The sequence below is a fragment of the Pogoniulus pusillus genome, chromosome 24 (assembly GCF_015220805.1).
Source record: "Pogoniulus pusillus isolate bPogPus1 chromosome 24, bPogPus1.pri, whole genome shotgun sequence".
Taxonomy (NCBI): Eukaryota; Metazoa; Chordata; class Aves; order Piciformes; family Lybiidae; genus Pogoniulus; species Pogoniulus pusillus.
Window position 1 is genome coordinate 358,223 of NC_087287.1, and position 25,326 is coordinate 383,548.

Below are 25,326 nucleotides of genomic sequence, written 5' to 3' on the forward strand. Positions count from 1 at the left end.
GAGTTCTTACCTGGAACCTCCTTGACTCTCTTCACTGACTTTGGTGGAAGCTCTTGTGAGCAGAGGTTTAAGGCCTGTGATCAGTATTTGGCCTTTATTTGTACAGCTTTGAAGAAATATGTGTAGTGATAAAGCAAAGAGTAGAATCTGTGCTTGAAAATAGACAGAGGTGTGTCAGATGAATGCTGGTGCATGCCAGCAGCCAAAGTGTAGCTGAATGAGAAGTAAAATCCAATTTAGCAGCCCTGCTTCCAAAGGATCATTAATTATCACTTGTTATTTAACATTTTCCCTCTAATCTTCTTTAACAAAGTGCTAAATTTGTAATTTTGGAATATTACAGGGAGACCTTAAACCTACTAGGTGTTATAGAATGGTGCTCACGAAATCTGTGGTGTAAGCAATCCTTGGACAGGTGGAAGCTGAGTGCTCCCAGCAGGACTCCTCTAACAGTTTCCGGTGCTTACCTCCCAGATGCATCAGCATAAGTTCTCTGAATTTGGCATGCTGTGAGAACAGCTGTGGATTGATATGGCTAAACTGAAAGCTAAACTTGTAATTAATCTTTTGGTTAAAATATGGAGCCACCTGTACTTTCTTTTCTCTGGCTATTCTGTTCTGTCTGCTTTGCATGGGGCATCTCTTTGCTAACGTGTTTCCCCAGCCGTGTTTTGTCGTATCACAAAACAGATGGGAATGTCTTTAAGTGAGCAGTCAGATGTGTACCTGCGCTCCCAGACTCTGAGCTTAGTGTGTTTTATTTAGGAGCGTTCTGTACTTGTCCTAAAAAGAATGATGATACTAATCTCTGGCAAGATGGTTTGATGCCAGTTTGCAGTGTAACATGCTTGTGACTCGCTCAAATGGTCTGGCTGTGTAGTTCATACAGGAATGAAAGCTGAAAGGGATATGTGTTATTGTCACCAAACTGAATGTGATTGTTCAGATTCAAAACCAACCTTCATCAGACTAAGTATATTTTAACCTGGTGAATTGGAATGTGAAGTGATTTGGCATTCTGATTGGCTGGCCTTTTTCGGTAATACCAGCTTAGCCTCATCCTTTCCAATCTCCTGTGTGAAGTCTTCATTTAGAGCTGCTGAAGAAGTAAAGTTCAGCTTGCTGCTTCTGAGGGTGAGACATGCAGACTTGAGTCTCGTGTTCTACATTGGAGGGCAGTCACCAGGTGAACGCAGTGAACTGCTGCTTCGATTTTGTTTCTGTCAGTCATTCATAGGGACTTGGCCTATCCCTGTCTCTTCTTGTATGGTAGTGTCTGATACAAATGTAATTGCTTTCCTGTGGCACAAAACTGATTGAGGATGACTGGTTCTTTCCTGGCTGCTCTGATCCAGCCATAGTCTCAGGGCAACAGGAGCTGGAGGAGGAACTGGCCACAGTTCATGGAATGGGCAGGCTGCCGCAGGCAAGAGGAAAGAGCAATCAGAGCAACAGGAAGCTTCAGGTGGGTCAAGAGATAAGAATTTCTTTTTCTCCCTGCCATAATGGAAGTGCTGTCATGTGTGTGATACTTTACACTTAGAAATGCAAGAGGCTGAAGAGTAGTTGTGCAACTGAAAACTGGGAACTTTAAACTGGGAATTCAGTGTCTATGTAAGTAGCCAGAAGTTGAACGTGCAATGGCGTCACATCTCTGTTCCTTAAGCAATGAGTCTATTTCATTTCCCTATGACAAGTATTGAGCTTCTCTCTGAAGCAATTCACGTGCTTGAAGTTATGTGCTGCTTAAAGTGGTATGGCCATTTTTGCTTTAGATACAATCATTCCAAATCCCTTTGCTGGAGGCTCCTGAATAAGGAGTTGAGTAGTGTCAGACCATTTAGGGACACTTCTAGGTAGGTGGTGCTGCTGTTGTAGGAAGAGTGAGTATTTCATTGTCACAACAACATACCATTGGGAAGAGTAGATCTGGATTTCATCAATGCTTTGTACTTTACCCTGTCCACTGGAGAAATCAGGGGAGCAGTTAAGGTATTCAAACATGGCTGTCTGCTGGCCTTTCAGGTGCCCAAGGGTGTTCTCAAAGGCCTGGCAGATACCATAGAAAACCTGTGGGAGACTTGGGAGCTGGAGCAGGTGACTCTGGTCTTGACAAAGTTCAGGACTTTTAATTGCAACTACACTTTTAATAACAGAATGTATATTTTATCCTTTCTTCTTTAAACTTCATTTTCCTGGTTTTTACACAGGAAGAGTACAGCTTTGATGGGAAGCAATGCTTTCAAGAACTGAACGTCACCTTGGATAGCGCTGATCCAGCTGAAGGAGAAAATATGGGAGGTTGGTGGCCAGAGTACCCTTCACCTAATGCAGGTGTGATAGCGACTAGCCAGTTTATGAAAGCATGCACAGCATCTGTATTCTGTGTCTATTTTTGTTTTCAAATTCAACTAACAACCCATTTGTGGAGTATCTGATATGCGTGGTAGTTGTTTTGGCTTGCGTTTCCGTGGCATTTGGAGCATGTGCGTGCTGCATGAACTGCCTAGAGCTGCTGCAGAGGCAGAGCCACCAGTGTCACCGAGCACTGCAGCTGGCTGGGCTTTGGTGCACATGGAGCATCCTATGTGGCAGCATCATGTGGGGTGAAGTTAGAGCCACCAGTGTCACCGAGCACTGCAGCTGGCTGGGCTTTGGTGCACATGGAGCATCCTATGTGGCAGCATCATGTTGTGTTGAAGTTAGGAGTCTCGTTCCTGTGAACGTTTCCAGTCTGTAGAACAGTTCTGTTGCCAACCACATTTTCATTTCACTGATGTATGCTTCTAATCTACAAACCAAATGCTGATTTTTATTTTTTTTCCACTTTTTGTTTCAATGCAAATGCTTTTCTCTGTGTGATAAAGGCTGGAATAGACTCGCTGCAGGTTTTGATACAAGCCAGTTTGTTTGTTAATAATTGCTGAAGATCTGATCCTACGAGTACATGATCAGCTTGCGATTGAAGTTCTGTGAGCCACACTATTGACTGGGCTGCAACAATGTTTAGAATATTTCTGCCAGGTTCTCTGAGTACTTGAGATACGAAATTTCCTTTTGACTTTTCAGCACTTAAGTTGAAACATTATTGCCACCTAATTTTGGGACATGCAGGGCCTCTGGTATTTCCTGTGGCAATGGCTGAGCTCTGGTTGAGAATCATGAATAAAAAGCTGGAACCATTTCTAGACTTCAGGAATTGTAGTAGAACTCCCTTCTTTGACCTGAACAGGCTTGCGGAGCGTGGTTGAAGAGTTGGAATTGGAAAGAAATCAACTACAGGAACAAATTCTTTGTCTGGAAGAGCGTTGCCAGGATTTGGAAGATAGGTTGCAGCTTCAAGGTAGAATGGAGGCTCTTCAGGTGAGTGTCTGGAGTTGTGTAAAACCTGATGGTGCAAGAGAATCATTTTATTCTCTGTTTATCTTCTTATAATCATAGTCTACATTAAGACAAAAAGATCAATTTGCAGCCAGCAAAAATGTCTGAAGCTTGCTTTGTGCTTCATCACTCTGCTGGCAGTGTGTACAGATGCTGTTTTACAGTCTGAAGTTGAAGCCTGTCACTTGTGTTCAGCATATGCAGAAACTTGTTTGAAAATAGCTGTGTTGTTTGTTTTAAAAACACTGTAAAAGACAGCAGGGTTTTTCAGTATTCCTTGTGGGGAGCCTTTGTCAGAAGCTGCAGGTTTAGATTTTGTTCCTACTGGTATAAATCTTCCTCCTCTGGCATACCCCAAGTTTCTTTTCTATATAAGTGTGTGTGTTACTGTATATGCTGTGTATATTAGCCAGGATGGCATGTCTAGAGTGAATATATAATGTACATAATGCAATAGCTTTTATGTACATACACATTTATGGAAGAGCAGCTCTAACACTTCTATATGCAGTCCATTCCCCAGATACTAACTTACTGTGCGTTTGTATGGCGGGGTTTATGCAGTGAAGGCGCCAAAAGGAACAGTAACCATAAAGCTACCTGCCTGCCAAGTTTCTGCGTTTGGTGATTTGTTAACCTTATATTCACTGTATGACTCCAGGCACCCCTTCCTCCAGCTCTTTGGAGCTTTGCTTGTTTCTTGTCTTCTTTATCTATAAGGCTGTATTTGTTTACAAAAGCAGGAATGGTTTTAAGCTGTAAGGCAGCCTCGTATTAATTGTCACTTGAGACCTTTGTAACAAAGCCTTTCAATGCAGGTAACGTGTGATATAGATGAAGAAGGGCAGCTGTTGAGGGCAGCACAGGTGTGTTCTGCCTCCTCCACAATGGTAGCTCGTTTTCTTTGGAGGTGACGAGTTTGCCATGTTTGCCCTGTTTGCTGTTGGTTCTGGATCTGTGCTCTGCTTTGGGTTTTGGTTGCTGTTGGCAGATTTTTATTTTTGTGGTTTTGAATTGGTGCAGTGGGTCTGGCTGTAGAGTAGGAGATGTGTACTGTGCTTTTAAAAGCAACAAAGCTGTGTGAATGAAGCTTGCTTCCTTTTCGCTTTTCCCCACATTCCCATTTTTTGTGCATTCCTTCAACTTGGAAAAATAGGCAAAAAAATCCTGCCAGTTTGGTACTGTCTTCAAACCAAGAAGAAAAGTAATTTTTCAAAGCAGTAGCTTCTCCTTTAAAGATAAGTAAGCTGCCTTAACACAGTGGGAGTGTGTGTGGTGTGCTGGGTGTACAGCACTCATCCTTGAGTTCATGCTGACACAGTGTTGCTGAAGGAGCTGTTTCTGTAAGGTGGGTGGCATCTGTCTGAACTAATATCACATCTGAGCTTGTGGTACGAGCGGCGTATCTTTGCACTGCTACCTGCTCAAGTGCTACAACCCTCTCTTACTACTGCGTAGTATGTGACTCTCTGGGAGAGTCAGATTTTCCTGACTCCGGGTAGCTGCTGGGTGTGGTAATGCTGCTCGTGGTTCTCTTGCAGAATGAGAATGACCGCTTGCAAGCTCAGCTCACCCAGTTCCGCAGCCAGCAAGTGCGAGATGTGGAAAAGCATCAGATTCTAATCTCTGGCTTGAACGAGCAGCTTAAAGGGTAAAATAGAGATTCTTGACAATTTGATATAGGACTTCTCTGCTTTAAGCCTAAACTTCTAATGAAGCGCATTATCTCTTAAACCACTTGGACAAACATTGCTTGATTCCTGCTTCTGTTTGCAGCAGTCTTATTTTTGCACCTGGAAGGCTAGAGGAAAAGCATAAAAATAAGTATTCTTTTATGAGAATAGGCAGAGGCTTGTAAGTCTGGAAAGTTAAAGCAGGCCTTGTTTTCAAAATGCTTAAATACCTGTTTTGTTCTTAGGTTAAGTGACAGAAATAGCTTCCTTGAAAATTCACTTGGAGAAAAAGAACAAAAACTGTTGAGCACAACAGAAAAACTGGGACAAATCGAAACATTGAAGAAACTGCTTCAAGAGAAGGATCTTCTGAACAAAGAGCTTGGGGAAAAGTTTGTGCATACTGAGCAAAAAGTAAGTTATAGTTCAGTAGTACTTAGTTTATTGCAGCTGGTGAGCATTAGCTATTGCTTTCTGTTCCTAGGACCAGTCTTGCTGATTTCACTGTCTAAAGGGCTTTGTTCACTTCCTGTAGTTGCTTTGCTTCAAGTTGGATGTAAGGATTTCTTAGACCCAACACAGAGCTTTGCATGGATGTATTTGTTTTATTGTTATCCTCATTTATTAATTTCAAAGTAGAAACTCCACTGTTGTGTGAACTCCAGTATTGCAACCCTAACAGCACAATTCTAATCTAATTCTCTATATTTGTTTCATGTTGACTTCCATTTTTAACACTAAGCTGAATGAAGCCTCAAAGAAGTGCAGTGTGCTTGAAGTGGAGAACACCGAGCAGAAAACAGTCATCAGTGACCTAACAGAAAAAGTTGCTACGCTGAAGGAAAAGGTAACTCATTACAATAAGGAGGAGAAATATTATGTTCTTTTGATGTGGCCTATTTAAATATCAGCAAGGTTACAGCATTGGCAGCTTAATTTCATACACTAAACTTCCTGTGTGTGGGAAGCATCTAAAGAATAACAAGGTCACCTTGCAGCTGTAGAGCGGGGTACAGTTTGATTTGGATGCTTGTTCTATACATGGAGTGTAAATTCTACTCTCTCTCTGACATATGTTTGAAGTATTCTCATAACATTATTTTTTTTGATGTTTAGACTTTGAAACAAGATGGTGTGGTGGAGTCCATGCAGCTGGATCTGGACCAGACAACTGAAGAGCTTGACAAATTGAATACAAGCCACTTGGAGGAAAGATCTCAACTTATTCATGATCTCCAGAAATGTGAAAGAGAAATTGATATTCTTAAAGAGGCACTGGCAGAAAAGGACAGAGAGATGTCTGCCCTGTCTTTGAGTATGACAGAATATTCTGAGCAGGTTATCATCCTGAAGCAGCAAGTGCAATGCAAAGAGGAAGAAATCCGAGGAATGGAACAGGCTTTATCAAAGGCTGAAAGGGAAACTCATTTACTGAAAGAAGTGCAAACAGCTGATGTAAGAGATGCAAGTGTGAAGCTATCTGTCCTTTCTGAGCAGAGTAACGCAATGAGATTAGAGCTGGAGAGAGTTAGAGTTGAGAATGAAGCTAAAACCAGAGAAAACGAGGAATTATTAAAACAAAGCAGTGAGAACAGCATCACAATTAAGGATCTCCGTGCTGAAATCAAGGCCAGCAGTGCTGCATACCGTAACAAACTTGCAGAGAGTGAGTCACAAATTACTTTGTTGAAAGAACAAATTAGTAAATCCTCTGAAAAGCTACAAGAAATGGAGGATAAACAAAGGAAAGAAACTGAGTATTTGAAATCTCAGCTCGAGGAAAACAATACTTTAGAAGAAAAATGGAACAATATGCTTAAAGAGAAAGAGAGCGAAGCACAGATACTTGAAAATGAGTTAAAATCAATTAAGGATTCATACAACAAACTGGTTTTGGAAAACACTAAAAGAGAGGTGGAGTTGGCAGAGTTATCTGGGAAGCTTAAAGAGCATACTGAGCTCCAGCAAACGACTGAAAAAGAACTACAAGAGAAACAAGAGTTCATTATTTCATTAGAGCAGAAGCTCGGGCATTTGGAGAAGGAAAATAAAGAGACTGAACTTAAATTAACTGGGGAGCTGAAAGCCAAAGAGGCATGTTGCAAAGAACTTAATAACCAATTAAATGAAGTTCATAAGCAAATTAACAGGATGGAAATGGAGGCACGGGAGAAAGACTTGACTAATAGACAATTGCAGGCAGATCTGGAGGGGAAAGAAGAAAGATTGGCAGAGCAAATACAAGCAAATGAACATCTGGGGAAAAAAATAGATATGGTGGAAAAAGAGAAGGAACAGCTAATGAGCAAAATGGAGAATTTGTCCAAACTCCTGGATGCAAAAGAGTGTGAATTGCTAAAGCAAATCCAGGCTGCGGCAGAAATAGAGAACAAGTTATCTGTTAGCACTGCTGAGTATCAGAAAACTCTTTCAGTACTGCATTGTGATAAAAACACTCTGGCGAAAGAGATTGAACAACTTTCAGTACTTGCCCAGCAAAAAGAAAAGTCAGTTGCAGAGCAGCTGCAGGAGAAAACAAAAGAGTGTGATGCGCTGGCTGATCAGTTGCTGGAAAGTAAGGAACAGACACAGCAGTTGCATGAACAAATGCAATCGCTTGTCATTCAGCTGAAGGATGCTAGGGACAAAGAAATAAAGAAAGAAGAAATGTTAAATAATAAACTATCTGAATGCAGTAATCTAGTCCAAGAACTCAGCAACAATAAGGCAAAGAATTTACTACTGCAGGAACAAATTCAAAGTGTAACTTTGGATTTTGAAACTGCAAACAGGTCTCTAGAACAGAAAATCCTTCAGAATGATTCATTGCATAAGGAACTTGAAGGGGCTAAGCTTTGTATTGTAGAGATGCAGGACGAAATAAAAAATCTTAAAGGTGAAAAATTAAAATTATCTCAGTTGTTAGAGGAGAGAGACCTGACTCTCAAAAGTCAAGGTTCAGAACTTGAGAAGTTTCACAGGCAAGCTTCTGAAAAAATGGAAGAAAATGCAGTGTTGAATAATCAACTGCAGCTATTAACCAAAGAAGTGGATGTGCTTAAGCTTGAAAAGGAGAACTACTCAAGCTTACTGAGCGAGAAGTCACGTGAATGCGAAGTTCTCCAGTCACAGCTGGTGCAGCAGCAGTCTGAGGTTACTTCAGCAAGGCAACAGGCACATACAGCAGCTCTTGTGAATGAAAAATTGAAAGCAGACATCGAAACGGTTAATGTTACGATGATGCAAAAGTCAGAGGAAGTAGCTGCTTTAACTTCACACTTGTCCCAACAAAGTCATAGTATTCTAGCCCTGAAGGAACAAGTTGATGGCCTGTTGCTTGAAAAAGAAGTCTTAAAAATTGGCTTGGAAGAAAAAGGAACCCTTCTTTTTGAAAAGGAGGCCTTGATTGAGCAGATGAAAGATAGTAAAATAGCAGGAGAGGCACAGTATATGCAAATAATTTCAGACCTGAAAAACCAAATACAAGCCCTAGGTTCTGAAAAGAGCCAGCTTAGACAAGCAATGCAGGAAAAAGAAAACGAATTTAAGAAGCAAGCCCAAGAATTAAAGGTATTGAAAGATAAATCTGAAGAGTCTGTCGTACTTAGGGTTCAACTGTCTGAGAATATGGAGGTTATTTCTGACCTCCAGCATCAGCTTAAAAACGTGAAAGAAATGTCCTCCCAGTTGAATGATTCAGTTGCACAGAAGGATGAATTGCTAAAACAAAAGGTAGATGAATACATCAGTTTAAAAGCACATCTTTCTGAGGTACAGGACTCTTCTGCTTTGCAGGAGAACCAGGTAAAGCTTTTAGCCTCTGAATTGGAACAGTTGAAAGTGCTTGTTTCAGAAAAAGAATTAACCATCAGCAATATTTCACTATTCAGTGAGAATTTAAAGATGCAGCTTCAAGAGAAAGGGCAAGAATGTGAGGTCTTAAAGAAACAGGTGGTAGAGCTGGAGGAAGGGAGAGTGAATTTACAGAAGGAAATACAACATCAGAAGAACGTCTTCGTTGAGAAGGACCAGTCCTTAGCAGAAAAGGAATCATCTCTTATGGAAAATAAAAGTCTCCTTGAAACTCTGAAGGAGAAAGAAAGGAAGGATGAAGAGAAGACAAATTTAATTTCTCATTTCCAAGGGCAGATAGATGAACTAACACGAGAACTACAGAAGTCTAAGGAACTAGTTCATGAGAAAGAAAATGCATTTGTATCTCTTCAGGAGAAAGTTGAAGCTGAGTATGGACTAAGAACTGAGATGAATGCAGCTCTTGGGAAAAAAGAAGAACTTATTGCTGGCTTGCTGAAGTCTTTAAAGGAGAAAGACATCAGTCTGCAACTGGCAGATAGCAATGTTCATGATCTCTCCAGTGAGATCGAGGTGCTCAGAGGAAAAATAGAGAAAAGTGATACAGCCATGAAAAGCCTTACTAAAGAATTTCAGGAAAAGAGTGAGAAGCTTGATGCTAATCAGAAGAAAATGGATTCCTTGTCTGTGGAACTTGACTCTCTTAAAAGTGAACACCAAAAAGCACTAGACCAAATAAGAACATGGGAACAAGAGGCACAGCAGAAAGAAATGGCTGTGGAGGCTCTGCGTGTGAAGTGCACGGAGCAGGCAGACAGCATGGCGTGTTTGGCATCGGAGCTGGACAGCATGCGTTCCAAGTCATCTCAGGACTGCCAAGACAATATGCTTCTGATAGGCAGGCTGCAGTGCCAGGTGGAGGCTTTAGAGAAAGAAAAAAATCTGTTACAGGAAGATGCTGATAAACTGATGTCTGAAAACACACAACTTACTGCGTCCCAAAACGAGTTGCAAAAGAAAGTGGAGGAGCTCCAAGAAATCAATGAAAAGCTAGAGACCAGTGAGAATTATTCAAGAATGCAGATAGATGCTGTCAGACTGCAGATGAAGACTGAAAATGAGAAGTTACAGATGCAGGTTAGTGCAAAGGGTGAGGAACTTGCTAAATTAGAACTTAAGTATGAAACTCTAGAACAGAGTCTACTTGAGTCAGAAAACAGATGGGTGACAGAGCTTGATAGGGCAGCTTTACAAAACAGTAGTCTTAGTGAGCAATTGAGCAGCTTAGAAAATGAGATGAAATCAAAGGATAGCAAAATGCAGTCTTTGCAGCAAGAGCTGGATCTTATAAAAGAGAAATTAACTCAAAGCTTATCTCCATTACTTAGCAGTAGGCTTTTATGTAATGAAGAGAAGTTACAGACTTCAGCCCCTGAACTACACCTAACTGATACTAAAATTCAGCTGGAAAAATTCTGCACTCTGGTGACCACTGTTTTGAGTAAAGAAACAGAAGGGGAGCAATGGCAATTGATGCTTGTAGAAAAGCAGAAAGAAATAGACACCATGAAAGATGAATTAAAAAGTATGCAGTCACTTGAGAAGCAGAAGGAGCTGCTGCAGAATGATATTGAACAGATGAGGGGCAAGCACAAGTCTGAAATTGAATGTTTGTCAGCAGAAATGGCCACAGTCAAGGAAACACTACGAAACCAGCAGTCTCTCTGGCAAGAAAGGGAGAAGTCTCTTGCAGAAAGAAATAAACAGGTTGAGTTTCTTCAAGGCAAGATAAATAAATCAGAAGAAATAGTAAGAACCAGTCAAGAAAAACTGCACCTCGAAAGTGAAAAAATAGCAAGTCTCCTTGAAGAAGTGAAGAAAAAAGATCAACTCATCCAAAATTTAACCTCCCAGGTAAATCAGCAGAAGAATTTGATTTCTGGTCTAAGCCAGCAACTGAAAGAAAAGGACTGCTCTGTTACCCAGATCATGGAGTCTTTGTCTAATGAAATGCTGAAGTTTTCTCAAGAGAGAAATACATTAAGTACCAAACTGCAAGACCTGGAAGCTGTCCATAACAGTTCTCTAGGAGACTTGAACAAAGCATGGCAGGAGCTTGAGGACTGCAGGAAAGAACTGGAGCAGAGTCAGGTTACATTGAGCAGTAGAGAAGCTGCACTTCAAGAGCTGATGAATGAAAAAGAGGAGGTGCAGTTTAATCTTGAGAAAATGGGTAAAGAGAAAGACAATCTGAAGAAGAAACTTCAAGCAGCATTGATAGTAAGAAGAGATCTAATGCAAAAAATTGGAAAATTAGAGAAGTGTGGGCAAGAAGAAATAGAAAAAGAGCAAAGGAAGGCAGAGGAGCTGTTGAAGAAAGTGAATGAGCTAACAGAGAAGCTGAAGCTAGTTGAAGTACAGAATGAAGATTTTGAGTCTCATCTTGGAACATTGAAGCAACAACTTGTAGAAAAAGATGAAAAAATAAGCGATTTGACTGCAACTTTGTCTACTAAAGCCTTTTCCTTAGAACAACTTCAGGATGATGTTGCAGAACTAAATGATGTTGTTGCTGAAAACCAAAAGGTGCATGAGCAGAACCTGAAATCTTTGGAGGAAAAGGACCGCATGCTGGCTCATATGCAGTCTGTGCTGGAGGAAAAAACAAGTGCATATGAAGAGGAACGTTCTCAGCTGCTCTTAGCTCTTGAAAATGTGAAGTTTGAAGTTAAGAAAAAGGAAGAACTGTTAAAAAATGCTAGTTCAGAAGAGCCCGATTCAAGTGCTGAGGATAGGAAGAAGTGCCTGGACCCCAACAATGACACTAATGTCACATATGTATCAAAGCAAGAAAAAGAAAGGAATTTGGAATTGGGCAAAGCAAGGAGCAAGGTTGAGGTTGTATCCTTAAAAGAGTCAGGAAACACGATCAATTCAGAGGCAAGTAAAGACACTGAGTTAAAAGAACTAAAAAGCCTTTATGCACAACTTCAGGAGGAAAGAGAAATGTGCAGGAAAGAACTGAGAGAAATATCAATTGAATTTGGTGATGAAAGAGAAGAAAGGGTCAACTTAAACCCTTTGAGACAGCAGGAGCAGTACCAGGAGCAATATAAGGGCAGCTTCCTTGAGGACATTAAGTGGCTACAGAAAAAGTTGAGAGCTTATGAGGCTGAAACTGCAGACATTAGGACAGCGCTTGAACATGTGAATGGTGAGAAAGAAGCACTTATTAAGCAAAGGGAAGAGGATTGCAGGATGAGCCAGGAGCAGCTGCAGAGATTGAGAACTGAAGCTGAGAAGCAGGTTGCCGAAAAGAGTGAGGAAATAGAAACATTGCGTAGTTCACTTACGGATTTCAAAGATAAACTCCATCTGGAGCAGGAATTACTAAATGAAGCTCTGAAGAGGGGAGAAGAAGAGGCCCACCATTACAAAACAGCATTTGAAGAAGAGAGGAATGAAAAAGAGAAACTTGTCAGTTGTTTGAAAAAGTCCAATTTGGAGCTAATTAACATGAAAAAGGAGGTTAAACATTTCAGTGAAGAAAACAAAATGCTGCTGACAGAGCTGTGTCTGCTCCGTGAGAATGCTGAGGTGAGACCTGTGGGGTCATGCAAGGAGGAAGCAGATGCTGCTGAGAATGAACTGGGAGAGTTTTGTTTGGAAAGTAATTCCCGTGAAGGAAAGCTGCAAGGTAAAGGCTCCCATTTTCAATTGTTAGAGACTGGTCACTCCAGGAAAGCTGAACTGAGAGAAGCAACAGAGTGTGAAATCCAGAAAGAAACGCAAATGGTGGAAGAGCCGCAGGCAAAGCCTGCAAAGGGAGGTGATGCTAAAGCAGGAGAGCAGAGAACTGCAGCGGAGGAGAAGCCCAGAGAGCACCTTCAGAGGAAACTGCAGGCGGCTTTAATATCACGTAGAGAAGCCCTGAGAGAAAATAAGTGTCTGAAGGACCAGATTGATAAGCTGCTTTTGGAAAGACAAGAACTGGTGAGCAGGACAGATATGCTGGAACGTTTGTTGGAGCTTGGTAAAGAAGGCCATGGTTCAAGCACTGCTCCTCCGCTGTCCGAAGAGGAGAGCCTTGTTTCTGAAAATGCTAGACTGTTGACTGAGAATGAAAACCTCACTGCGGCCTGTGAAAGCCTTAAATCCACCATGGAGACTATAGTTCAGGAAAAAGAGGCCTTTTCTTTCCAACTGAACACCTTAAAAGATTCTCAGACAGTTGAATTAACAGGATGGAAGGCTAAACATAGCGAATTAAAGCAGGAGTATGAGTCGCTTCTTCAGGCCTATGAGAATATCAGTAGTAAAATAGCAGATATGAGGCAAGTTATTGACTTCAGTAGAAAAGAGAAGCAAAAGGCTATTCAAAGACTGAGAGAAGGAGAATCCGAGAAGGAGGCTCTTGAGAAGCATTTACAAAGACTGATTGATGAAAATGAGGCTATTAAGAATCAACTGAAGCAGCTCAGTGAATCCAAGAAAACGGAAGTCGGTGAATTGCAAAGTAAGACAGAAAGGCAGATACGTGAGCAAGAGGCAAAGGCGCAAGAGCACCAGGATCGTCTGCATGACCTCACTGAACAGAACCATCAGCTGGTGGAGGAAAATGAGCAGCTGAAACAAAGGTCTGAAAATTTAAAGCACGCATTAGAGAAAATTCAAGATGAAAATGATATCCTTCATAATAACATCACTGTAACTAAAGCAGCTCTGGGAGAGCTCCAAGTTCAGATGGAAGTGTACCAAGACGATATGCAGTCTAAAATCAGTAATGCTTTATGCGAGAACAAATCGCTGTTAAAGGACATTAATGTGTTAAAGGATAAACTCTCAGATAAAGAACAAGATGTGCTTGTCCTGGAACAGGAAAGAAAATTGATTTCGGAAAATGCTAAAGAAACTGAAAAATCTTTGGACCATAAAAATCGTTGCCTGACAAAGCTGGACATGGAATGTAAAAGTCTTACACAGGAGATTATTAGTCTAAACGAAAAAGTTAAGATTTTAGAGGATGATAAAGGTCTGCTGCAGGAAGAATTAGAAAACGTGCAGGAAAGTTCTTACAAAGTAAAGAATGAGAGAGAGTTTCTTGAGACAGAATTGCTTAATCATGTTAAAAAAGTCGATCACCTTACCGACAGGATGAAATCGGCACAGGCACAGAATAGCTTGCTGAGACAGCAGCTTGAAGAGGTACAGGCGGAAAAATGTCACGTGATGAGAGAAAAAGAAGAACAGCAGCTACACCTAGTCAGGGTGTTGGAGGAGAAGGTGAAAAGTGCTCAGAGGGATAACAATGGGAGCAAAAGCAAAACGAAGGAATTGCAAGAACTCTTAAAGGAGAAGCAGCAGGAGATCAGCCATCTGCAGAAGGATTCTATAAAGTTCCAAGAGCTGATTCTAGATTTGGAAAAATCTGTGAAACTCTCGCAGTCAAAAAGTGAAAAGTTTGAAAAGGACTTAAGTAATATGTCAGAAAAGCTGGCAAAGTCCAATGAAGAAATACGTCAGCTCCAGGAAAAGCTTTCTTTGCAGATGAACTTGTTGGATCAGTCAAAGAAGGAAGTGGGCAGGCTTACAGATGAGAATCGAAGCTGGAGGAAAGAGCTTAAGAAGAAGGAAGATGAACTACAAACTCAAAAGGGCGAATATGGGAGAGAATTGGAATTTAATCTTCAGCAACTAAAATTGCTTCACAAGAGAGAGTTTTTGAACCTGGAGGAAAGACATGGTGCCCTTGAGAGAGAAAAAGATAGGGCAATAAGTGAGATCCGTGGTTTGCGAGAGGAGGTCAGCTTGAAGGACTCTCAAAACAAACAACTTCAGGCAGATCTGAATGCGGCTTTGGCACGGTTAGCTGCTTTCACCAAGTGTATGTCCTTGCTGCAGCACGACCGGGACAGGGCCCTCGCAGAAATGCAGACCTGGGAAATGCAGTTCAAGGAGGCCATCCAGAGCAAAGAGAAACAGATCGAAGAGGGGAATAAAAGAATATTGTCTTTACAAGATGAACTGAAAGACAAAATTGCTCAGATTCAAGAACTGACTATCAAATGCTCTGTGGTGGAGGAAACAAAGGATGAGCTGTATTTGAGCCAGAAATCTGTTAATAGACAGCGCTATGAAGAGCTCTGCAGAATAAAGGAAGAAAACAAGTTTTTGTTCAACAGGCAGCAAGAACTGGAGAGTGTTCTTCAGTCCAAAGAAGCAGCTTTGCAAGCACTCCTTAAAGAAAATAGTTCTCTTAATCATCTCATAGAGAATAGTAAAAGTACAGGGAGAGAGATAAAAGCTCTGGAAAGTAATTTTACCCAACAGGAACAAGAACTGCAGCAGCTTCTATCTGAGAAGGAAAAAATGAGTGCTGAATTGCAAAAGCAGGTTACCATTTCTGAGCAAATGAAGGTCATGCTAAATAATAAAGACAAAGAAATTTCCTTGCTCATTTCTTCAAAAGGTGATAGCATTTCTGATTATCTGAATCAGATTCAGACTCAACACACAAGCCAAATCCAAGAGTATGTACTGCAGTTGAGGTCTCTGCAGACAGAGAGACAACAATCTGTGGAGTCCTGTCAAAGGATGGAAAGCGAATTGAGAAGCCTCCAGAGGAAAGCAGACAAAGCAGGTGAAGAGAAGGCTGCAATTGCCAGCGAAATAGATGCCTTTAAAAGATCAATGTCATCTCTGCAGAACGATCGGGATCATCTTTTGTCTAAGTACAAGGAGCTGGAGCAGCTTCACCGAGACGTTTTAAATCAGAGGGACAGTCTGCTGGTTGGCAATGCGAGCGAGAACAGTGCTCTGAAACAGGAGCGGAGGGTGCTCCTCAATCAGATAGATGATCTTCATTCTCAAAATGCAATGCTGAGTGCACAGCTGATAAAGTATAGGGAAGACCTTAACCAAGTTCTATTTCTGAAAGACCATCAGCTGAAAGACCTACTTAAGCAGAAATTGGATTGTATTAAAAGCCTTGAACAAGAGAAACGTGATCTTCAGAAACAAGTAAAAGAAATTCAGCTTTCCAGTGAGGTGCAAAAGGATACTGCTCTGTCTTTGGAACAGGAGAATAAAAAGTTGGTGTCTAAATTAAATGATCTAGAATCTTTAATTGCATCATTAAACAAAGAGAAACTGATTTCTGAATCAGGAGAGAAACTGCTCACTCATCGTAGTGTTCAGAAGAAAGAGTGGCTGTCAAATGGGCAGTATGGAGAAAACCTTCAGAACAAGGTTCGAGGAGTCCAGAAATCGAGAGACACAAGTGCTGGGGATACAGATGAAGGGTACAGCAAGACTCTTTGGGCTCTTGAACACGGAGATGAACTTGATGCTTTTGCAGAAAAAACAATATTGGAAGTTCAGTCTCAAAACAGTGAGCTGAGGTCCCAAAACGAGGCCTTTGGGAAAGCAATGACTGCTCTACAAAATGACAGGGACAGGATAATAGAGGACTTCAAAGAACTTCAGGGCAGATACACATCTGAACTTAAGACTGAAAAAAAGAAAGGAGATGAACTCGAAGCTAAGCTGGATGGTTTTAAATTGCATCTTATCAGTGTGCTGAAGGAAAATTCTCTTCTGAATCAGGCTCTTTTTGATGCTGCAGAGAAGGTTACACTTGACCAGATTGCTGAGGAGATTGAAAAGCTCTGTAGGACATTAGTCAGCCGAGGGATGGAGGTTAGCAGGCTCTCATCTGAGTGTGGGAATTATGTTCGCCAGATGGAAGCGTTTTCCAAGGCTATGGCCAGTCTTCAGGATGACCGAGACAAACTGCTGCAGGAGCTGAGCAATCAGAAGGTAACTTCTGAAACAATGCAGGGCACAGCTTCATTTTCCATTGCTGCCAGCAGCAGTGAAGCATGTTCTTCTGAAAGTCATCTGGATCCGCCTCAGGCGGCAGGGGCAGGGTGGGGAGTGGTCCTCAGCTCACCACTCGGTGGCTTTTGCAGAGAATGCTTAGAGACTTCGTGGAGTCTGAGTTTTAACTTTGTGAATGCCATGAGTGCTAAGAAAACATGGGGTGAGTTACAGCTGTGGGAGGTGAGGCAATTGTCCTGTTAGACAGCATCAAACAAGGAGCAAACCTGACTCTGCACTAAGAAAACTGCAGCCATGTTGTTGTCATTCTGGTTCACTAATCATGTTTATTAATCGTAGGCTAAAGAAGGAGCCAGTCATGCAGCTGTTGAAATATCACAGCTGAAGACCAAGGTTGATGATTTGGAGAAGGTGTTGCATCAGACAAAAGCCTTCCAAGCAGAAACAGAGAGAGAGATTGCATCATACCAGAATGAGCTTGCTGGATTAAGGTATAAATGCTCACCTTAAACAGTGCACGTGGCTCCGGTTTAAACTCTGCAGCCACTTCACAGCCCAATGGAAAACTGATGCAAACCCTGAAGTACATAAAATTTAGCAGGGTATAGGGTAAGAGCGCTGCTGTAACATGCAGATCACCTTCCACGGGGCTGTCTTTGCAGTTATTCTTGGATCGTTTGCTGTCAGCCTCTTGGTTTAGGTAAAGTTTCAGACAGTCTCATTTGAATGTCTCCTGTTTGTGGGTGACTTGGACCTGCGGAACTGCAGTTGAAGGGTCTTGTTTTCGGTGCTGGATGTCCTGTGCTCAGGGATGCTTCATATGGCTGAACATTCCCCTCCTAAATCGCTGTTTAAAAAAGTTTCTGAGGTGTGCCTTCATGGGCCCAGCTTGTGGTGAAAAGGATTCAGTTTCCATTTGAGCACTTTTTATGTAGATCCAGGAGTCCAGCACTGCTCAATCTTGTGTCATCTGTGGTGAATGAATAATGTCACATCATGGGCCTGTATCTGTGAATGCCTCCTAAATTCTGCCTCACAGTAGAGGGTGTTAAGTAGCATTCAGTGAAGCTACAGCAAGATATGGTCATCTTAGACCAAGCTTGTAAGCTTGTGGAGGTGACTTAAGTGCAAAAGAATACTATGGTCTGTTCAGCAAAGATAATTTCGGTTGAATTTGAGGCTGGGGACAGGGTCCAAGTTCTTTCCTGCATCTCATTGTCCATAGTGCCGTTGGTAGAGATCTCTTAAAGTCTCTCTAAGGTAACAGCTGGTTTATACTAGAAGCTTTTAGGGGCAGGGGTATAGATCAAAAGATCAGCCCCACTTTTATCTTCACAAATACAAGTGAGTTAGCCTGAGATGTTCAAACCTTGTCCTAACTTGGAGACTTCATCAGTGATCAGCATGAACAGTCTGTCCCCATTTTTTTCCCCTCAAATGTTAAAACCATAAATTAAATTGAGTGCCAAAGGTTTTAAATTGCTTTTATGCTCTTTCTGTTGTTGCCTGTGTCTGACAGCACTTTCTGGAGATGTGGTGTGTTTATTTCAGCACTTTACACAGCTCTGGCCTAGAGCTGCATTACTGCACAACCTCATTCTTAAAGGCAGTTGAGTGTTGATTGCATTAACAGATGTTAGTGTCTTTGCAGGCAAGGAACTTCTCTTGTCTCCAAGCCAATGAAGCAAATGTGATGTTAGCCCTTTCCAGCCTTCAGTTTCTGAGTTTTAGCATATGTCTTTAAACCAGAGTGTGTGTTGAGGAATGTTCACATTGTGCTCCCTATTTGCCTAAAACTGATCCCCAGATACTACTGTTTATTTCAGAGGTAGCAGGAAGTGCAGCTTTATGCTTTTCATTGACTGGTGTGCGGCATGGCACCATCTAACATCCTGTCTCGCGTTTTATGTGCAGAACGGAGAAGAACCTCCTCCTCTCAGAGTGCCAGGCACTGCAACAGCAGTGCCAGCTGACAGCGGCTGAGAAAGACAGGCAGATGGCAGAGCTGCAGAAGCGGCACCAAGACATGATTGCCAAGAGATCGTTTCCCCCTGGCAGCAGTTACCCAGTCAAGGTAAGGAAATGCAGCGGAAGGCCCAGATCTGTGTCAGTCGTGCAAGCCATCCATTAGCAGCTTGAAGATAACGTTGCTGGGTGTTTCTGTTCACATGCATCTCCACCTTTTTGCTCCTGGGTGTTTTTGGTACTCCAGACTCTTTGCAAATGAAGAATTACGTTGATCACTCTTGATGTTTAATTGAAACATTTTGGAGTCCCTGCCCATGGCATTGAGGATGGAGTAGATGATCTCTAAGGTCCCTCCCAACCTAAGCCATTTCCTGCACTTTAGGTTAAAAACACCCAGCAGCTTTTTTTCCACTGTATGAAGTCTTGCAAATCCGGCATTAATTTGTGAGAGGCCCTGGTGGTTCTGTGGCACAACCTCATGAAGGGAGAACCTTTACCCCTGTGTATGTTGGTGCTGGAGCTGCATGCTTGTTCAAGAGCTCGCGGAGCACTCCTCTGAGCGTGCTGTTCTCTTTAAGGCTCTGGAAGCTGCCTCCCTTGCTGGAGGTACAGACGCTCCGGAGGACACCGAACACGTCCTGGCTGAGAAGCAGCAGCTTCAGATGGAGCGGCAGCGCAGTCTGCAGGAGGTACACCAGAAGGAGCTGCACTTCCAGCAGGTTAATTCTAAGGTAACAAAACAGCTTCTGTGTAAGTCTGAGCTGCCATCTACACAGAAGTAGTGCTGAGTGAGTTGGTGTCTTGGGTGACTGGAACTTCATTTGCTTTAAAACTTCAATTCTTCAAAAACCCTTCTTGGCTGAGAGCAGAAATTGCAAGCTAAAGGTCAGGCTCTTTCTGTCAGGCTTTGTTCACTTACTACCTGACTGGGAAAGGTTTAGTTGGAACCACATTCTGAAGGTATTGGTGGGGCTCTGCTGAAGTGCTCAGACCAAATGTTTTTCATTGCAGCCAGAACCAGATGTCTCTCTTAGCTGGCACTTGCTCTGCTTGTTCGTTCCTTTCAGGTAGTGCAGTCAGCGGAGGAAAACGCTGTGCTGTCTGCCCAGCTGAAGACTCTCTCCCAGGCTCTCAGGGATAACCAGCTGCGGTACACTGACCTGCAGAGTCGCTATTTAAGACTGGAGAGGGACTATCAGACAATGCAGGTGGCATCTTTCCAAGGCACTGCTCAGGTAAGCAAGTGCGCGGCGATGGCTGTAGGTTGGCTTTTAAGTCTGTGCTTACACTTGTATAGTTTTCAGGCTGAAACCGAAGTAAATACCTTCTGTTATACAGCCTTAGTACTTTCCCCAGCATTACCCTGCTGTGCAGAAGGTAATGGTCTTTGTTGCTGTAGTGTTCATTTTGTTCAAGTGCTCTGGAGCTGACAGAGGTAACTGGATGATCAGTAATCACTGGAGCAGTGTCTAAAATATCATTTGGATACATATCTAAACCAGCCCTTAGTTTTCCATAAACAGAAATAGAACAGACAAGGAGAAATGCAAACTGCAAAATAAACCAATTCTTGCATTACTTGTGGAGCTGTGCTGAGTGCTGTATTGCTGTGTAGGGGTGTAGGTGCATGTCTCTCAGTTCAGGCATTGTTCAGAGGTTATCACAGCATCCCAGCTGGGGTTCGAAGTGACCTCTGGAGATCATCCAGTCCAACCCCCTTGCTCCAGCAGGGCACCCACAGCAACTTGCCCAGGATCACAATGGCCACATGGGGTTGGAAGTTCTCCAGAGAAGGAGACTCCACAACCTCTCTGGGCAGCCTGCTCCAGGGCTCCAGCACCCTCACACCAAACACGTTTTCATTGTTCTTGGGTTCCAGTTTGTGCCCGTTGCCTCTTATCCTACCACTGGCACCACTGAGAGAAGCCCAGCCCCATCCTCTTGCCCCCACCATTTAGCTCTTTCTGAGCATTGACCAGATCCCCTCTGGGGCTGCTCTTCTCCAGGCTCAACAGCTCCAGGGCTCTCAGATTTTGCTCCTCATGGAGATGCTCCAGGCTTCTTGGCAGGTTTGTAGCCTCCACTGGATTCTCTCCAGTAGTTTCCTATCTCTCTGGAACTGGGGAGCCCAGAACTGGCCCCAGTACTAAAGCTGTGGCCTCAGCAGGGCAGAGCAGTTGTGCAGTGAGCAGGCAGCCTTCCTGCCCTGCAGCACACACAGGCAGTGTGCACACAGGCAGCTGACTCTGCACTGTCTCTGATGGAAAACAGGTTTGGAAGCTTGCAGCTCTGGAAATGAAGAGATTAAGTGGCACAGAGTGCTTTGTTCACTGCTTTGTGGTGCTTGCAGCTTCTTTAATTGAAATAAAGATTTTCAGTGACTAGAGAAATGGTGACTGGATTTCTCCCCCCCCTTTAATGTTTTCTAGGATGAAACTAGAACAGAAGTTCCCCCTGGAGCACCGCAGGAACGATCCGCAGTTATCGTTGACATAGACAATATGGAGCTAAATGAACTCAGGAAAAGGTCAGGACTGAGAGCATGTATTGGCAGTATTGGTTTGCTGGCACCTGTGTTCTAAGTGCAGAAGTGATGCTCTTCCGTCCCTTGAAGCTATCTGGCAGGGGAAAGAAGTGGATTTACAGTGGGTTCAATGAGTCGCAGTCCTGGTCGCGAGCTGTTGTCAGCTGGACACACGTGTGTCTTGGTTTTGTGGGGATGCACACTTACTGGTGGCTTCGTTTCAGTGTTCGTCTAAAGCACCGTGTTAAGATGAAGTGTCTCAAAAAAGAACGTCCCTTAATAAACAGAGCAGGGAAGTAATTAAGTATCTGATGCACTGATTGCAGATTTCATTTTGTCCTAGGCTTGCAGAGACTGAGCAGCAGTATGAGTCAGTGCAGCAGGCTCTGTCACAGCTCACAGAGACACTGTCAGAAGAGAAGAGGAGGAGAGAAGCTGCAGAAGAGGCTCTTGGACTCTGTGAGGAGCGAAGTACCAGGTAAAATACTCCTGTCTGTAGAGCAGGAGGGATTTTTCTTTTGAAAGAGAAGTGTCTTTGTCTTTTCTTGGACTCCTTGTCACACTTCGTGTGACAGATTGCTGCACTGAACCTTTACATGGCCGTGAAATGAGGTCTGTGTTCAGAGAGCCAAAGCCACTTTCCACTGGTGCTGCCTTGACGAGTGCATGGGGACGTTTTACACTGTGCCTGGAGTAAGGGCAAAGTGAGATACAGAACTGGAAAAAGCAGTGCCAGGTGTTGTGTAACCACTTTTTCCATGGGTGTCAGATTTCTGAGCAAGTAGAACAAACAAACAATGGTGTTTGTGAGTCCACAGTACCTGAACTGATGGAAGTGCAGGTGGAAGTGTGGTAAAAATGCCAGATTTAACTTTATGGAGATAAAAATGTTCTGAGCTTTGTTTTTTTGGGTTTTTTTTTTTTTATTCTTGATTTCATTTGTTATTTCAGAGGCTGAGCTCAGTAGTCAGTCGTGTTCTTTTCTCCAAGTCAGAGCAAAGGCTCGGGTGTATCAGCTTGAGCACAGGAAGTGTTCAGATTGAAAGCAGCATTGTCTATCTGCCTGCACAAAGTCTACATCTCTGCCAGCATCATCTCAGTCGCTGGCTGCTGAGGGTGGGGTTGTTGTGAAGAAATTAAACACCTTGAGAGCAGATTGCAAATGGAGACTGAGGGAGGACCTGGCAATATAAGCAAGGTCTTGCTGCCTTTCGCGGGGACCTTCTCTGCTATGCTAATATACAAAGAGTGGATGCAGTGCTTCGGAGGAGCAGGTGATCAGTGCTTCATTGTCTCCCTCTCACTTGTCTCCAGGTTTGAAGTGAGCAGTTACAGACCTGTGCCCAGTGAGTACAGTGTTCAGATGGAAACTGAGGAGGAGAGAGAGGCCTTAATCCTCAGTCCTGGTGACCATGTTGTTGTGAGAAAGGTGAGTAAAGGAAAGCTTTTAAACCCCTGAGTTAGAAACTCTTTAATGATGTGCATCTTGTGTACTGCTAGTTGCAGACGAGGTGGAAGACAGGACAGCTTGTCTCCTTCAGGCTGTCTCTTTTGTCTGTCTCCCTTCTGCTGTGTCTTTCTTTCGGCTGCAGTTCAATCATTTTTGGAGTGCAGATTTCCCTTCTGAGTGACAGGAAGTCACTGATTTTGGGTTGTCCTCTCTTATTGTGAGGATGGGTGGGTCACAGGGACCTTAGTTCAAAGTAGCAGCTACTGAAATGACATTTTACTTGGAAAATGTCCTGGATTTCTTTCTGTTTGGGCTGTGGATGGTGAGTCAAATACAGGTAGCTGTGTAGAACACATTCACAGAATCACAGAACGGTGAGGACTGGAAGGGACCTCTAGAGATCACCCAGTCCAACCTCCCCAGCTAAAGCTGGGGCACCACAGCAGCCTCCCCAGGATCACAATGGCCAGGTGGGATTGGAATCTCTTCTGCCCCTGGTCTCCAGCACACTCACACCAAAGAAGTTTCTCCTTCTGTTCAGATGGAACCTCCTGGGTTCCAGTTTGTGCCTCTTGCCCCGTGCCCTGTCCTTGGGCACCACTGGAAAGAGCTCTTGCTGCCTACCCTTTAGCTCTTGCTAAGCACTGATCAGGGCCTCTCAGGGCTGTTCTTCTCCAGGCTCAATTGTCCCAAGGCTCTCAACCTTTGCTCCTCACAGAGATACTCCAGGCCCCTCAGCATCTCTGTAGTCTCTGCTGGACTATCTCTAGAGTCTGGCCTCACTCTCTTGAGCTCTGCCCTTTAGCTATTTCTCTTGTCTTCTCTAGCAGAGAGAACTCCACCACATATGTGCAGATTAGAATGTGAATAGTGATGTCTGTCTGACACCTGGCTGTTCCACAGGTGTCCATGCACATGGTGATGCAGTTCCACCTCTGATTTGTCCCTGTAGTATCGTAACACACCAATCCCTTCCTGTCCCTTGCCACCAGTGCTGCTATTTGCCCTTTAGATCACTCATGCTCAGCCTCTGCTGTGGCATCAGAGGCAGAAGGTCTGCAGTGGAGCTTCTCCTCCCTTGTGCTGGAGATGATGTATTTGATTTGTGTGTTTGCTGGGCAGATGAAGGGAGGAGCCCTTTCCTTCCGCCGCTGGCTGCGAGGCCGAAGTCTCTACTGCTCCAAGTTGTTGACCTCCAGAGCCAAGTCTCGCTACCTGTTCCTCACCTACCTGGTCATGCTGCACCTGCTGGTGCTGCTGTGCCTCGCTGGGGTGCTCTGAACATGCTGCATTTTCTGGGTGACTTCCCTCTAGCCAATGGTGTGCCAAGGTGATGGACTTGCCACATGCTGCTGCTAAGCTCTGCACTGGACACAGCTGTTGTACATATTCTCCTTACACTACACAGGCCCTGAGCTTCTGCTAAGGACTTTGTGTCTGTCACAGTGCTCCAAAGCTGACTTGAATTGCTCTTTAACAGTGGGATGCTGTATTTGCTAAGGAGAAAATGTTCCCCTCAGCCCTACAAAGAAACTGCTGCAGACGAGTTACTTAGTATTGTTTGTGAGTACATAATGATCGGTTACTACGGAATGGGTTGTACATGAGATCTTTTCTACACAGATTTTATTTTAAGAGTTAAACTATACATTTTAAATGAATCTCAAGCAATTACTGTTTATTGGCTTCTTGATTGTAACAGGAAGCCTTATAGAGTGCAATAAAGAAGAACTACTGGGTTTCTGATTGCTGCTTTTTCTCTGGTTGGTTTGTTGGGGACTTTCCTGGCTGAAAATAAAAAAAAGAAGACAGTTGCTCTTTGTGCTCAGTTTGTGATAGCTGTGACAAGGTGCCGTGACCTGCTGCCCTGAGCCAGCCCTGGGCAGCAGAGCAGGTCAAAAATGCCCTCGGAGCAAACGAAAGCGGAGCGACGCCGAATGGCTGCTGAGCTGGGTTTGTCAGCGCCGGGGAAAGCTGTGTCGTGGACCAGAGCAGAGGGAAAACGGGAAGGAAAAGCTGAGGAAAAAACGGAGAGAAAAAGAGAAGACCTCAGCAGCCCTCGGGTCTCATCCAGTGATGTTTGCACAGGCACAGTCCTTTGGAGGTGAGTGTACGTCCCAGCGGGGGCTCTGTCCTAGCTGCAACACTTGGCCCTCAGAAGTGGTGGTCCTTTGACACCCTTTTGGCAGGGGTGGGGGAATATGGGCTCCAAGTCGGAGAGGTGTGCAGCAGCCCCCTGCAGTGCAGGGTATGGCATGGTTGGAAGAGGGAATTCCCACCTCTGCAGCAACGATCTCTTCCTTGCTAAGCCAGCAGCTCTCCTCCAGAGCTATGAAGGCCATCACCTTTTCTATCCCAGACCAGGTATGTCACGCCTCGTTTGAGACAATAGAGTCATTATGGGCTGTCACTCCTGCCACGTGCTTTGTTTTGAGGCAATGCAGGACTGGGCTATCGCAGAGATTTGGAAGAAAAGTTATGGCAACGTGAATGAACGTTCTAAAGCTAGTGGTGTCCTGTCCTCAGTTGAGGTGAGGGTGTAGAGCCGGTGGTGTCCTGTACTCGGGTGCTGAGACAAGGTATTGACACTCTGATGTATCTAAAGTTAGTTGCTGTGCCACAACCACGAGCCCAGAGGAGTAATCACGGAGTACTCCAGGTGACCCCACCAAAGCTGG

The 25,326-nt window shown here is 43.6% G+C and overlaps 1 protein-coding gene across 7 annotated transcripts in view; it reads left to right on the plus strand.

The window, feature by feature from the left end:
- LOC135185866 (golgin subfamily B member 1-like) overlaps positions 1-24,394 on the plus strand; it is a 43,322-nt gene extending 18,928 nt beyond the window's left edge. For 3 of the 7 annotated variants that reach the window (XM_064162976.1, XM_064162978.1, XM_064162977.1), the window contains exons 15-30: positions 1,356-1,465; positions 2,026-2,097; positions 2,211-2,334; positions 3,233-3,363; positions 4,923-5,032; positions 5,300-5,468; positions 5,797-5,901; positions 6,171-10,004; positions 17,046-17,197; positions 18,621-18,780; positions 19,253-19,405; positions 19,742-19,909; positions 21,104-21,201; positions 21,542-21,676; positions 22,513-22,627; positions 23,771-24,394. In XM_064162976.1, coding sequence (XP_064019046.1) covers positions 1,356-1,465; positions 2,026-2,097; positions 2,211-2,334; positions 3,233-3,363; positions 4,923-5,032; positions 5,300-5,468; positions 5,797-5,901; positions 6,171-10,004; positions 17,046-17,197; positions 18,621-18,780; positions 19,253-19,405; positions 19,742-19,909; positions 21,104-21,201; positions 21,542-21,676; positions 22,513-22,627; positions 23,771-23,929 — 5,795 coding nt within the window. In that variant the 3' untranslated portion in view covers positions 23,930-24,394. The other 4 variants (XM_064162979.1, XM_064162982.1, XM_064162975.1 and 1 more) reach the window with 4 other exon arrangements.
- The last annotated feature ends 932 nt before the right edge of the window (positions 24,395-25,326 follow it).